Raw genomic sequence first — 13,984 nt, 5'->3', positions numbered from 1 at the left:
GTTGTGGCGCGGGGAACGGAAAGTTGTCTCGCTCTCTCTACTTCAAGACGAACCAAAAGGCTTAGCCTATCCGTTAGTACAACTGAGTCGGCGAGGCTTTGGCCTAGCCCCTGAAGTCGCTTGAGATTGAAGCTTTTGCTTTCCCCGTCGAGGGTCTTGTTGCATGCCACCCATTACTTGCAGCCGTCGCGGCAGAAACAGTGAGTCCTCTGTCTGGATCTGGACCCCAGAGGCTAATGGCACAGTCAGTGTTACGAGAATACTCTTCATGATACCTGTCTATAGCGGTAGCAATCTCCTTGCTGCCATATAATATAGGCACAGTGTCTACTTCCTCCTCATCGGCAACGCTTGCGCCGCTTTTGGCCTTGCGTCTTTCTTCAACTTTTTGAACTCGTAAATAGCCCCGGATCTCCATCAGCAAAAGATTTCCTTCAGGACTACTACACCAAATAAATTGGGGTGGCCTATATCTTGGCTACAAAAGTGAGAGGCGGCGCTACCAGGGACTTTTTCGCAACCCGCGGAGCGGTCTGACATGGTTTAATGTAAGAGAGCCACGAGGATTCTAGGATTGTTTCTCACTTTGACAGATCATCTTCTTTGGAGTGTTTCAATACTGTTTTGTCCTAGTGATTACATCAGTCGCTGTTGTCATTGATCAAATCTTCAACCGCTATTGCATCGATGCTCCACTTCAACCTGACCTTGCTCATATATGGGGATTTGGATGCACGATCACTAATGGTCACTGCTTTGCCGAATTGTCACGGATTTTGGTCTTCAATACCGCCTCCGCTGTCGTTTTATCCTACGTCAGTTGTCCCTGCTCCCCAAACCTCTTACCGTTCAGACCCAATACATATCTAGAAAAATTGTCTTAGATTAAATTCCCTCGGACACCATCAACCCAAATTTTCGGTGGGATATCTCCTCGTTCTAACGCCTTTAGAGTGGCTTAATCAATACCATTCGCAGAATGTTGCGATGTTCGCCAATGGAACACCAAATTGCAAGTTTTCTGTATCAATATCGTGCTCTATGTCTCGACTTACCAGAATGTATTGTATCCCCATGGGTTCCATCGTCGCACCTGCTGGCTTGGAACTAGTTGCTCATAAGCATTTCTGAGCTTAGGCGCATTCAAGGCCACGAAGTATGTCCAAACCCCGGACCTCAGCGTCTCCCTGGCAGCGACCCTGCTTTGCGCAGAGATGGCTATCGTCTCTTTACTCCATGTCTGGGCCTACTCGCACCGTCCATATGTCAAAGACTCAAAGTGGGTAGTGGGTGAGGATGGCCTGACGACGAGCGGGTACAAGGGCGGCCCTTTCGGCGTCTAAGTCTTGGTCGACGCGCTGAACTGGTGGGATATCTTGAAGGCCATAGGACGTGCGGCCAAGTGGGTGTGCGTTGGTCGCAAGCGCCGATATCAAGACGCCAGCTACGGGGTAAACTATCCTGAAGACTCTGACTTCGAGGGGACGCATCGCCGCCACAACTGGAGCAAACCAACGGATTTAGGCTCTGCAATACCTTACAAAGGCGCCCGCGTTGGAGACGAACGAGCAGAGGGCCTACTCAGCAGCAGTGGGCTTATGGGACACGGCGATTCACCTATGGCCCAGCGGTGGGAGGTTGGAAACGCCGATCGGGATGATTATGATACCAGCGATATCGGTCTAGCTACTCCACGCCATCCACCCTTCCACTCTTCAGGCTATCAATAGGTCCTTGCTCACGCAATAATATTCATTGACCTTATCCTTTTCCAGTCTGAGAATCTCTTCTCTGTCGACCCAAGTGGCCGTAGTGTGTACAGTTTCGTATGTCAACAAGGTTGCTCTCAGTGACAAAATATTCATATCTTTTCATGGTAGAAACAAGGGCTATCATTCACGGGATGTTATTATGCAGACGGTTGTCTCTTGGACGACAGATCTGTGGGTCTGTGCTGTGCAGACTCGGTCCATCCCCGTGAGCCCTCGCCTCGCTAACTACTCCCCTGAGCATCTCCCGAATACCTGTCGAAAAATAGACTGAGCTAGGGCCTAATCTAGCTTCCTAATGACCGACTATCTACCTTCCAACAAGGCTTGTTTTGATAATTTATAATAAACCCTAGTAAGTTCCTATCCTTAACGCTACCATGGAATCGCATCAGAAGTTGCTCTAGAGACGCAGAATCTTAATTGAGGCACTGACCGACTCTGAGCGTCTGATCTAAGCACATAATCTGATTTGGAGGAAAAGGCCGTTAGTGAGCGGTGTTTAGGGTCCATGAGCGGCTTCCTCTAGTCGTCTACGAGGAAATGGATGCTTACGAGGTTAGACACATCAGGTGGACTTCTCATCAACATACGCCCGAAGCCCATAATGTGTCCAAAATAAGGACAAGTCCCTGCTCCGCACCTTTTGCAGCTTTCAAAATTCCCGCGTCGGGTTGTCACACATCAGAGCCAATTAGGCTGCTGGCCCGGGTCGCCAACGAGCATTTGACTCTGTGTCGGACCTGGGGTTTGGATCGAATCGGGGCCCAATCGGGCCCATTACCCTGCCCTCGCTGCCGCGTTCTAACCAAGAAGGTATTATGTTGCGGCATGCTGTTGGACGAAAGGTCCGTGATAACTTGATCGATTGACTACGAGAAGAGAGAACACTACGGTATCTAGTGGCAGAGACCTTGTGTGTGGAGAATTCTGTAGTGCGCTAGGATAACCTGTCCTCTATGGTCGGGAGTCAACACTTGCTGCCGGGTCCTTTGGCCAGCTGTCAAAAGTCACCGGTGTTTTCTTTTGTTACCTTACAAAATACCGGCGCAGGAACTTTGGCCAAACCCCGTATTGTTTGCCTCATTCGGGACCTCGAACATGAATTACCCCTGGGCCTTTTGTTTCGTCACCAAACACCAAGGCGGTGTGAACAAAGTTCGACACTATGGGTCGTCTCCTGCTTTCATCCTTGGTTTGACGCAGAGCTTCGTGGCTCCCGGTTCTAGATACTATCCCGGGACATCAACAGGCTCGTTCTGCTGCAGTATATCTCAAATCTTCAATCATGGTCGAACGCACCATGTTTCTCTATGTGGCCATTTCGCTGTTTTGATTCCTGGCCGGCATAACGTACACACCCTCTATTGAAATACTCCAATCCCCCCTGAGTGTCGTAAGGGTTGGAAGCTATTCGAATGCCGCCACCTACAACTGTGTTGGAGACTTTCGCGGGCTAAGTCTTCATTATGGCGGTAGAAGTCGAGGCGAGGGCGCTGGTTGAAAGCATAAGATCAAAGCTTTGGTGCTTGGTCACAAATGAGTTTGTTTCTACCTTGAACGAACTACTCAAGTATGCTGGTGTTGGCGCGGCCAAATTAGTGCCTTCGCCATGCTGACCCTCGTCTAGTGTCACCGTCGACCTCCACGACAATTCGGCGCAATTCCTGCTAGAATTGCTCCAGAATGCTGACGATAGTGAATTCACATGCACTGATCCGATGGTGAAACTTACATACAGGCCTGGTAGCCTACGTGTAGACTGCAACGAGACAGGCTTCTCGGAGGAGAACGTGAGAGCAATATGTGATATCAAGAAGAGTACGAAACGCTTCAAGAGCGATGCCAGTCGGTACACTGGCGAAAAGGGTATCGGATTCAAGAGTGTTTTCAGGGTTGCAAGTCAAGTCTGGATCTGCTCCGGTCACTACCGCTTCAAATTCAACAAGCACGAACCGCTTGGTATGATCACACCAACGTGGTCAGACTTCCCAGAAGCAAGCCTTCCAGGTTTCACATCCTTCTACCTCAAGCTCGACGAAGATTACGATGCATCAGATCTTGAGCAAAGACTGCGCACTTTTGAACATGTCTCCCTGCTATTCCTCAGGAAAATTCGCGAGATTGACCTCCGCATTCAACTCTCAGATGGTACGTATCTGTCCCGCAACATTCGAAGGACCGATTCTGGAACCGCCCGCGAGCTCTCAGTCTCTCAGCGTTCAGTGACGCAAAACTTCCATTACCTGGTCGAACATCATCACATTCTTTCGTTGAGTCCTGTTAAGGCTCGACCAAACCACGTGCAATCGGAGCTAATACTGGCGTTTCCCGCTGACCTCTCTTCTTGGGATGTGCGATCATTACGACATAATGTGTATTCATTCCTACCAGTAAACAATTACGGTTTCAAGGTAAAATTCCTAGCTCTCAGTTGAACCCAATAGGACTGACCACTCCCTTAGTTTGCACTCCAGGGCGACTTTCTACTGACCGCTAACCGACAGCAAATCGACACCTCATCCCCCTGGAATCAGAGCCTTCGAGACGGCGTGGCGGATGCATTTGTGCGAGCTGTTCGACGCTTCAACAGTGATGAAAGCCCCATCAAATATCAGTGGCCGCTCTATGTTCCCGGGCCTGGAACGGCCGACTTTTTCCAGGAAACCCGGACTTCTATTCTGGCAAATTTGAACGCTGAGCCAGTCCTAGAGACTTATGCTCAAGGCATGGCCAAACCCTCAGAGCTAACCTATGTGGATCCTGAAAGATATGCGGATCGAAAGGGAACGCCTTTCACTCTGAGCTCTTCCACCGAGACACGCTACCTTTCATCAAAGTACTCCACTAGTGCTATTACGTCAATCCTATCGTCGTTTAGCGTCCGCCACCTCAGTAGTGAGCAGTTCTTCAGCGATCTTAGGTCGATGATCGTCAGCGACGCCCCAAGCTATCGCCGTCGCGAAGCCTCGTGGCACGCACAGCTCGCAAGAATCTTGATCAACCTCAATTTAGTCGTGAGACACAAGGGTACCCTACGAGAACTATATATCATCCCCCTTGCCAATGGGCACTGGACCTGCGCAGCGACACAACCAGTCTTTGTCTCCGAAAGCCATCGGCACGCCAATCTCTCAGCTCACCACGCGGGCTTTCAGGTAGTGGACCACGATATTATGGAACAGGTAGATCGACGTGAACTGTTTGAGAAATTGGGAGTCGCAACAGTCACAGATACTTTATTGTGCGAACACATTAGCGTCCTCCATGCCTCCCGCACTTTCAGGCCAGAGCTATTCACCCGCACACAGTTGATCTTCCACGCAAGACTCCTATACAAGGAACGATGGATTCCCACCGACCTATGGCTCGTAGCCTCTGATGGTCAATACCTTAAAGGTTCCAAGCTCTACATACCTGGCGGCTTCAAGAACAACTCTCCTACAGCCAAGGTGTTTCGTCGACTACCCGAAATCTTTCCGCTGATACACCCAGAATACATTTCAAGCTCAAATGGGGATAAGAGATTCATCTCATATTTGATTCATAACCTTTATCTTTCGAAGGTACCGCGGCTTGTGACGTTTTCCAAAGCATCGAGAGGAGGCTTTAAGCTGTCCGACGAGTTCAAGACCATTTTCGAAAAGTGTCCAACAGCCGATGCTCTAGGTGTTTTGCATGATCATTGGAGTGTTTACTATCCATTTATAAGGCCAGATACGTCAGAAGAGCTTGCCGATGAGCTGTCTACATCGAGAGATGCTTTAGTAAAAGCTATCCGCAGTCTCAAGGTGGAAACAAGCAATGGCCAACAATATCTTTCAACCACTGTCATCCCTGGACTGGATCCTGTTCTAGAGGAAGACTTTGACCATTGCACGATGCCTGTCCTAACGATGGATAAACGTAAGGCCAGAGACATGCGCCCAATGCTTGAAAATTTCGACGTGTACGTGCACAATGATGTTTCCTATTACATCGATTGTCTCATTTGGATCAAAGAAACAGCCCGTCCGCAGAAGGAAGCCTTCACACATATCTATGAGGCGCTGCAGTCGCGCTTCGATAGCAATGATGACCCGATTGAGTGAGCTCAAACCACATATGGTCAACAACAGCTAACAAAAGCACAGGGACCTGTTCAAAGAAAATGCTCTAATCTACCTTCCATCAGTTGACCAGCGATTAAAGCGTGGCCGAACGAAAGAGTCGAGCTGCTGGTTCACCGTTGACGAGTGCGCAAACCTTGGGAAAACTCCCGAGAAAGAGTACCCTAGCTGCCACAGTTTTTTCCGCTCCTTATTGGTTATGGCACAGGGCCAGCTCCCAACTCTGGTCCAAAAAGCAGCATCTGTCAAACCCTCGACCAAGCTCAACGAGATCACTGAGTGCTTCTTGCAATTAAGCAAGGTAATGCCAGAGATGAGCGCCCGAGGATTTCGTCGCACTGTACGACTTCTTCGAAACAAACCAATACTTCCAATCACCATGAAAGGCAACCAGTCGACTCTCCCTAACTTCTATGCTGCTGACGACACATCGAAATGGTTTATTGCAGACAGATCTCACTTACGTGGGAGTTTCATTGGTGTCGTGCCTCTTCTAGCCTTTTCAGTTTCTGATGTTGTTGCCATGGAAGACCTTCTGAGAGCGTTGCAACTGGACGCTCGGAGGCTATCGAAGCTTGCGCAGAGCAACACAATTGCACATCGACCATTCAAGTTTTCCGACTCCAAGTCAAAATACATTCGCCGTCGTGTCCCCTTCATTGATGTGTAAGCACCGTCAAATTGAGATACATTCCTGCGCGTTCGCTATTGAGCACGTTCTCTTGGGTTCTTGTCCGCTGACGTATATTTGCGTATTAGTTTAATCCCAAAGTCCAAATCCGATTCTGAGAGGGAGAGGATATTGAAACAGTTGAACAATATCCGCGTCAGTACGGCTGACGCAATCATAACAACCTATAAAATCAGCCACGAAGGACATCAATACAAAGGCACGGGTTGTAAAGCTCGCGCAGCGGCCTCCTTAAGCAACAACACCTTGCAGATCTACGTCCCAGAACATGAGAACACTTCCAGATACCCTTCTTTCGAGCTTGTAGATGAGATTGCGAAGCACTGTGGTATCGACACTCCGGCTAGCGTGACATTGTTGTATGCAGCGCTTGGTGAGGACAGTATTGCAACTTCTCAACTAACATTTGAAAAGAGTGGGCTTCATGTCGCTCTTCCAAATTCTGGTATGCAAGCTTCCCATTCAGGTCAATTCCAGCGTAACCAAATATTTGAGATAACAAGACAAATGTAGGCGAATCCTCTTCGGCCCGCTGGTTAAGTCTTTCGGGGGGTCTCGTGAAGGTCCCAAATCCCCTTCGATACACCGATAGCGATGATGATTCCACGAGCGGCTCTGATTGGGCAGGTCCATTTGACGGTTTTACGCTGCGACTTGGACGTAGAAAATTGAAGAAAAGAGCCGGAAACCACAGACATGGGAAATTTGCCGATAGGCGATTGAAGATGATGAATATTATCGACGGCGAGATCGACTTCTCTGATGATCTTACTGACGGCAAAACGAGATGGTACTGGAGCCAGTGCCCCGACCCGGACCGAGAGCTGCAGTATCTAGGAGAGCGTCTGGTAGGTAGTATCACACCTGAATGAGCTTCTCTGCTGACACAGCCTTTCAGCTGTCTCAAGTCTTTGAAAATGAGTTGGGACGCTTCTACGACCCGAACATCCATTGGGTCAGTCCCCTGAGGACACGGGCTGGACTTCCAGGTTTTGGAGAGAGGGAGGATCATTCTTGGGCCTCGAGTTTCCCCTTCATGCTGGTGGGTGATAGCATGGGAGACGCCGCAAGGAATTTCCTCCTCCCGAGAGCTCCTGCAAACCTCATCCAGCGGATAAAGGAGTCCAGAGTCTTCTTTTTTGAAATTGCATCCTCTGGCTATGGCTCGGATGCCTCCATACCTTGGAGTACAACACAAATGGAAAATGTGAGTGTGATGCCTCTGCTGAATTCTCTATCCGCTTCACATATCAGACTGTCTAATCTTGACGTTGCGGCACCTTTGCTGCGACCATGTGGAAGCTTGGCTAAACTTCATGGCAGATACACAATTTCTGGCTCAATGAAATGCTGAATGAGTCAAGTGGCCTCATGTTGATTCTCGTTCGGATTGGCGACATGTATACACATCCTTATTTCGAATATCATTTCCAGCCTTGGGAGCTTTTCGCATCTGGGATCCTGAAACTTCGACCTGGCTGGGCCTGCGAAATAATAGAGACCATGGTAGAGTCCTCAATGCCTAGGGTTGCTGGTTCTAGGACAGCTGCAGCGGGGCACAGAGCGATCGAAAGCAATCAACACAGTGTTTCCACAATGCAAGCACAAATTCTGCCTGATTTATGCCCCTGGAGAACACCGGAAACGGGTGGCACTTTCTTCGCCAAAGATGTCAAGTCTACGTATAACTACCAGCCTCTGAGGGAGGGCGAAATCCGCTTGCTAACGGTTTTTCCCGGGGAGCCAACCGATCCTCTTCGTGGTATGATCTGTACCGTTGCATTCGAACATGCAGGAATCTATAAGACGCTATCCTACACCTGGGGCGAGGAGAACCAGAGCATGCATAGGCTTTCGATGCCAGATGGAGACTTACTCATCCGAACCTCGCTCGATGCGGCGCTCCGCAGGCTACGGCGGAGGGAGAATTCGATCGCCCTCTGGGTAGATGCCATCTGTATCAACCAGCAGGACGAGATTACCGAGAAACCAAGCCAGATTCGTCTTCTTGGCCGCATTTTCCAGGAAGCCAATTGCACCTTGGCTTTCCTGGGGGCAGACCAGGAGAGCAGTTGTGCTATTGAAACTTTGATGCAAATCAGGGCAAAAGGAATTTATGGCACTTGCGAGAAGCACTGGCCAAAGTGTTTGCCAGCGTGTGCGCCCTCGTGGAGCGAGATGAATATTCCCCGAGCGGAAGACCCTATTTGGCAGCAAATCGTGGCCTTCTTTCAACGTCCATGGTTTCGAAGAGCCTGGGTGGTGCAGGAAGCAATTGCAGCGCCGGTAGTAAAAGTGGTGTGTGGCAAATGGATCATCGACTGGGACGACCTTTTCCTCGCCATTGAGCATGTCGAGCGAGACATAAAATGCATCCCAAAAGTTGACCGGACCGCTTGGCAACCGTTCCTAACCCTGGCTAGGCATCGCGAATGGGAAGCGCGGCACACTCGCTGGTCATTGATTCGAATGCTAGAGACATTCAGGCATGTCGAATCAGGACGAATGCGAGATCGGTTATTTGCTTTGCTTGGCCTTGCGGCTGACGGCGACAGAGATGAGTTCGAGCCAGACTATCAGAGCGACTTCGAAGTTATTGTTAGTCGATTTGCCGAGGCTTTCGTGTGCGATGGACACGGTATAGAGCTCCTCACTCGGGCTGGTCTCAACCCCCAGTCTGATCGATTCCCCTCCTGGATACCTGACTGGACCGTGCCACGACAGATTAGCCTTTCAGACTCCTTCGACCGGGGCGGTGTTTACAATGCGTCCGGAGACTCCGAGGGAGAGTTTTCCGTCACAAAGGAGCAAGACTTCCACGAAATTTGCGTCCAAGGAGTGCTCTTGAGCCATATCGTGGAGGTGAGCAAAAATTCTAATTTGCCGGACGGTGGCGATTCCTTCAAAAATTTGAAAATGTACATTCAAGAAGTCGACAAAATGGTCGACAAGTATTTGTCTCAACAGAGTGAAAGCGACCGCGAACGTGTGAAATGGCAGGTTCCCATTGCATATGTCGAGCCCGAAGACCCCGATGTGATCGCGTCGTCAAAGGCACTGCGAAAAATCTTGAAGAAGGACAAATACCAAGGTTCCAAGAAGCAGGGTTTGGTGCAGAAGGCCATTACCTCCTACCTCGAGGCTGATCCCAACATATTGGAGCCTGAATCAGCTGCTCCGGAGGAGGAATGCTCAGCCGCAGACGACGGGCTCGTTGGGCTTGTTGAAAAGAGCAAAGCCTACCTGTCGCTCCTCAAGGGCCCCGTGCAAGGGTGGAGATTTGTTGTGACAAATACGGGCCTGGGGGGAGTGGCACCAAATATCGTGAGGCGAGGGGACCGCATTTCTCTCCTGAATGGGGGCAAAGTCCCCTTTATCTTGAGGCCGAGTGATCAAAGGCCCGGGGCGTTTCGACTGGTGGGGGAGTCTTTCTTTCTAAACTTGATGGATGGAACATGTTTCAAGGCGGTGGACAGAGAGTACAGCACTCATATCCGAATTCATTGACGTCTCAAAGTGCGCGGCGAGATTTTCGAAAGGGCCACGGGATATATATCCCATAGATACAGTAGCAGTGGATTTTTGTGTTGGGCCAACGGCAGGAACACCACGGGTGGCTGCATTGAAGGCGTGGTGGATGACGGGTTCGAACCACATCATGAGAGATATTAGATACGCGATCAGAGAATGAACAAAAAGGGAGACAGCCGACAAAAGTTCCAGTTTTCCCGTTTCGGTAGTCCGTCGGCTCCGGCATCCTGGTCGGCTTGGCAAACTCGGCCTCGACTGCAGGTATGTATCTATCATCAGGAGGTATATACATGAGTATATATACACCAGCATCATACGTCTTGTCTCCTACCGTGCTGTGTCGACTCTCTTCTCACCCCATGCTCATTGATCCTTAGGCCTCACCTATGAACCCCTCGCAGTACCTGACAATCCGGTAGGGTCGGCGGCTGACCCCGGAGAAAGGATGTCTTCTTACTACGATGTCGACGCCATCTTGACCGACTCGCAAAAACTGCCCTGCACGTTCGAATTGGACGTGCCTGGCCTCGGATATATAGAGGGCAATGCCGGTGGCACGGTCAGTTAATGCCCCTGTGTCTTTGGTCGCGTCTGAAGGAAACGAGCACGCGTGTGCTGATGTACAGACGCGCAGGTTAAGGCGGGCACGAAGGTTGATCTGCCCATGTGGCTGGGCGTCATGCTGGCGGTGTCTACAGGGTAAGTTTCCACGCTTCCTTCCACAAGGCGCAAAAAGCGCTTGAGAAGAGAAAGTGCCGATTTTGATCTTTGGGCTCGTCTTCGATCAGAAACACGCCCGGCTCTCCGCAGCTCGTCACGTTGGATTTCCCGGCGCCGCTTCAACAGCGCGTCATCAACGCGCTGAAGGCAGATCCCAAAACCGTCGATCTGCGCGCCCAAGCACCGCACTTCTACGCCCTCGGAGCACGAATCATGGAGTTGTTCGACGATCGTGCCGTGTTGGACACTTTGTTAGACGTGAGTGATTCTCCATTTTCCTTGCCCCCTGTTCTCGCGTTGCGTTGTATGATTCTAGTCTCGGAAATCCGATATTGATGCGAGCGGTGTGTGGGGCGGGTTAGACATTCAAAGAACGAGCGGCAGAAATCGCAGATCAGGCGCACAATCCCCGCGGCGTGTTGGGTGAGGGAGCAGAGTTCCTGCGAGGGTTGGACGAGAGTGAGCGGCAGTTATTCAAAGCAGCGCACGAGGGTCCGAAAGCCGTCAGAGCCTGGACGCAGGATTTGAGGAAGAATACTTGACACCGTGAATGATGGATGATGGAGAATGACACGCTTGTACGCGACATGACGGAGTTTGCAGGATCGACAAGACAGTGATAAGGAGAAAAGCAGTAGCTCGCATCCCAAGAAGACACTCCTAGCCAACACCCCCCGCAGCTTCTTTGACCTTTGTATGCTCCGGAGGCTCATCCACGAACTGGGGCGGAGCGACTTCATCCTGCAAGAAACCCGGTGTGCTCTCGCCGATGCCCATCTCCTGCTCAAACATCATATCCTCGCCCAGCGCCTCGAGCTCGGCATCCAACTCGGCCTCGTCAACTTCGTCAGGCACGTCGTAAGCGCGGCTTATGCTTTCGTTGATCTCATTGCCAATCTCCATCAGATCTGCCATTTCATCCTGCATCTGTTCAATCTTGTCAATGTTGATCTTGCCATACTGTTGCTTCAGCGCCTTGTTCGTCGTCTTCATCGCGTCCACGGTGGTCATGACATTCTTCAAGTTGTCCTGCATCACCCCGGCCTGTTCCATGTTCCACGACTGCTGCTGGAGCTGGTCCCGCTGAGATTCGTACATTTTGCGCCGCTGGAGGACCTTGAGGGCTTTCTGTTTTATTGCCTGTTTCCCGGGGCCGTCGCGCATTTTGGAGAGCTTCTGTTGGTACGTGGAGAGCTCGGCATTGATTTTGGCGAGCTTGACATCGATGGAGTCGATTCTTGTATCTACCTGCGGTAGGGTCAGACTCTCCCAAGTCGCCCGGAGGGGGAGAGGGGGGGGGCTTACATTTTGTATGGCACTGTTCAAGGAGGGCTTTGGGGCCGTATTCTTTGACCCGAAGAGGCGATTCATCTTTGCGTGAGGTATGGGATTAATGGATACGCGCGGTCATTGGAGGAGATGCGGGGAAGATGTGGTCGTCGTCGTCTGTGCGTGAGGGTGTCGTATGTACCAAGCAGATGAAGCAACAAACCGTGAAGGGTTAAAGGCTTGAGGCTGCCTGTCTCGCTGCATGGCTTTCCAGGTGCGTCATTTCGCTCCGACATTTATCCGGCGGCATCCACTGCAAGCACTGCAAGCTCACCAAGCTCGCTCACTCCTCTGCTCCCTCCCATCTCACCTCGCAATTACCTACCCAGTATCCTGGCCCCCATACCCAGTAGACCGCTATCGGAGGCATCTACTTGTATTTTAAGATGCGCATTCCTATTTAAACTCTGTCAATGCCGTTTGCGAATTATGAATTCCCGATCTGGATGCTCAACGACGCCAATTCATTCCCCCACGGCAAGCTGCTGTGGCAAAAGCAGGGCTGTATAGCAACGTGGCAGTTGTAACGGGAAGGCAGAGAGGCCAGGGGTAAGGATCGTCCCACACGGGATGCAGGTATTGACTTATTACAGATCTACAGATGCGCAAATTGAGTCATATCCTGGTCATGTTCCTGCTGCCCAACGCTTTTGGCAGATGATCCTGGAAAGGTCGCACGTGCCTTGGGGGCCCCTTTTTCCTCTGCCACTCGAAGCCATCTCATCGGCATCTGGTGTCACGCTCTCCCATGCGACACGGCATTTCTGATCTCACTTGTCGGTGTTTGGACCGGTTGGAGGTGTGGGCTTCACTGGAAACAGTTAAGAAGTCTGGGGGCCGGCTGGCCGGCGGCTTGCTTTTCGGCACCCCTCTAGGGAGCCATGTGGCATGGACATTTCGTGGCGGGCAATAATAACTACCAGGCGAGCAGGATAGCACGGGTAGGGTACATGGTTGGGCGCAGTTTGAGGGAAAAAGGGGGCCGCTTTGTTTGTGGAGGCGCCGGCAAAAGGGCCACACGGCGTTGGCCAAACGGGAGTAGCAACTCAGTCCAGAATGGAGCGAGATCCTTGTTCTCGTGCCCAAGTCACTCGACACTCGGTACCCAGTACTTCGTACTTCCCGTCTCCTTCCCTTCGCTTGCCTCTCTGTTTGCGCCCCGTGCTGCTTGTACTGTAGCACAGCTCTTGTCACTATTCTCAGTGCTTGTATCACAGTCTCTCCAAGGCACCAAGCATAATACCACCGCTCCTAGCTCCCAGACACTGGGTGCTGCATTGCATGTAAACCCGAGATTTGTGATTGCGTTGCCAAGTTCGCGCGGGCCTCTTGTCTGTCGCCTTTCGTCTTTGGCCTTTCGCCTCTTTTTTTGTTGCCCGCCGAATCTCCAACCAGTCACCGCAATCATCCCACAACATACAAACCACCGAGCACGGTGCCTCTCTCTCGCGCGCGCCCGTATCTCCTCCATCTCGAAAACAAACTCTTCCCCGTGAAAAACGGTCCTTGGACTCACGTCTTTGACGGTTGTCCCGACTTCTTTTCCAGTCACTCCTTTGTAACAACAGGTAAACATACCGCCGTCGCAAAATCCGAGCCCCCGGCGACTTCGAACACCGCCATGTTCTCTGTTGATCACCTTCTGCGTGTGGTTCCAAAGAGCTGACTTGTTGAGATTGATACTAGCGCTGGACCGCCTGTCTATGTCTTAATAATTCAATTCACGAGTTACGACTTCCCACGGCTTGGTTCTTGACGACCACACCCCTCCGTTACTGTATCATTACTAAGACCTCTTGCGTTCCTCCGGTCGCGTCCGAATCGCAGCCGCAACC

The 13,984-nt window shown here is 51.0% G+C and overlaps 3 protein-coding genes across 3 annotated transcripts; 2 read left to right on the top strand and 1 right to left on the bottom strand.

Annotated features, from left to right (window-relative positions):
• Window positions 1-3,238: 3,238 nt before the first annotated feature.
• A1O5_12446 (uncharacterized protein) lies at window positions 3,239-10,076 on the top strand (the record flags this gene model as incomplete). The annotated part of the gene is made up of 8 exons (XM_007753015.1): window positions 3,239-3,342; window positions 3,400-4,183; window positions 4,235-5,856; window positions 5,903-6,544; window positions 6,638-7,014; window positions 7,083-7,417; window positions 7,468-7,776; window positions 7,893-10,076. 8 exons carry the CDS (start codon window positions 3,239-3,241, stop codon window positions 10,074-10,076), a joined length of 6,357 nt encoding a protein of 2,118 aa, XP_007751205.1.
• Window positions 10,077-10,545: 469 nt separating this feature from the next.
• A1O5_12445 (DNA replication complex GINS protein PSF3) lies at window positions 10,546-11,362 on the top strand (the record flags this gene model as incomplete). Its single annotated transcript, XM_007753014.1, has 4 exons — window positions 10,546-10,659; window positions 10,735-10,799; window positions 10,889-11,078; window positions 11,183-11,362. The coding sequence occupies 4 exons, from the start codon at window positions 10,546-10,548 to the stop codon at window positions 11,360-11,362; spliced, it is 549 nt and encodes a 182-aa protein (XP_007751204.1).
• Window positions 11,363-11,480: 118 nt separating this feature from the next.
• A1O5_12444 (uncharacterized protein) lies at window positions 11,481-12,191 on the bottom strand (the record flags this gene model as incomplete). The annotated part of the gene is made up of 2 exons (XM_007753013.1): window positions 11,481-12,068; window positions 12,126-12,191. The coding sequence occupies 2 exons, from the start codon at window positions 12,189-12,191 to the stop codon at window positions 11,481-11,483; spliced, it is 654 nt and encodes a 217-aa protein (XP_007751203.1).
• Window positions 12,192-13,984: the final 1,793 nt, after the last annotated feature.

The sequence above is a fragment of the Cladophialophora psammophila genome (genome assembly GCF_000585535.1).
Source record: "Cladophialophora psammophila CBS 110553 chromosome Unknown aczJe-supercont1.34, whole genome shotgun sequence".
Taxonomy (NCBI): Eukaryota; Fungi; Ascomycota; class Eurotiomycetes; order Chaetothyriales; family Herpotrichiellaceae; genus Cladophialophora; species Cladophialophora psammophila.
The sequence above is the reverse complement of the archived record's forward strand: the minus strand, read 5'-3'. Positions and strand labels throughout refer to the sequence as shown.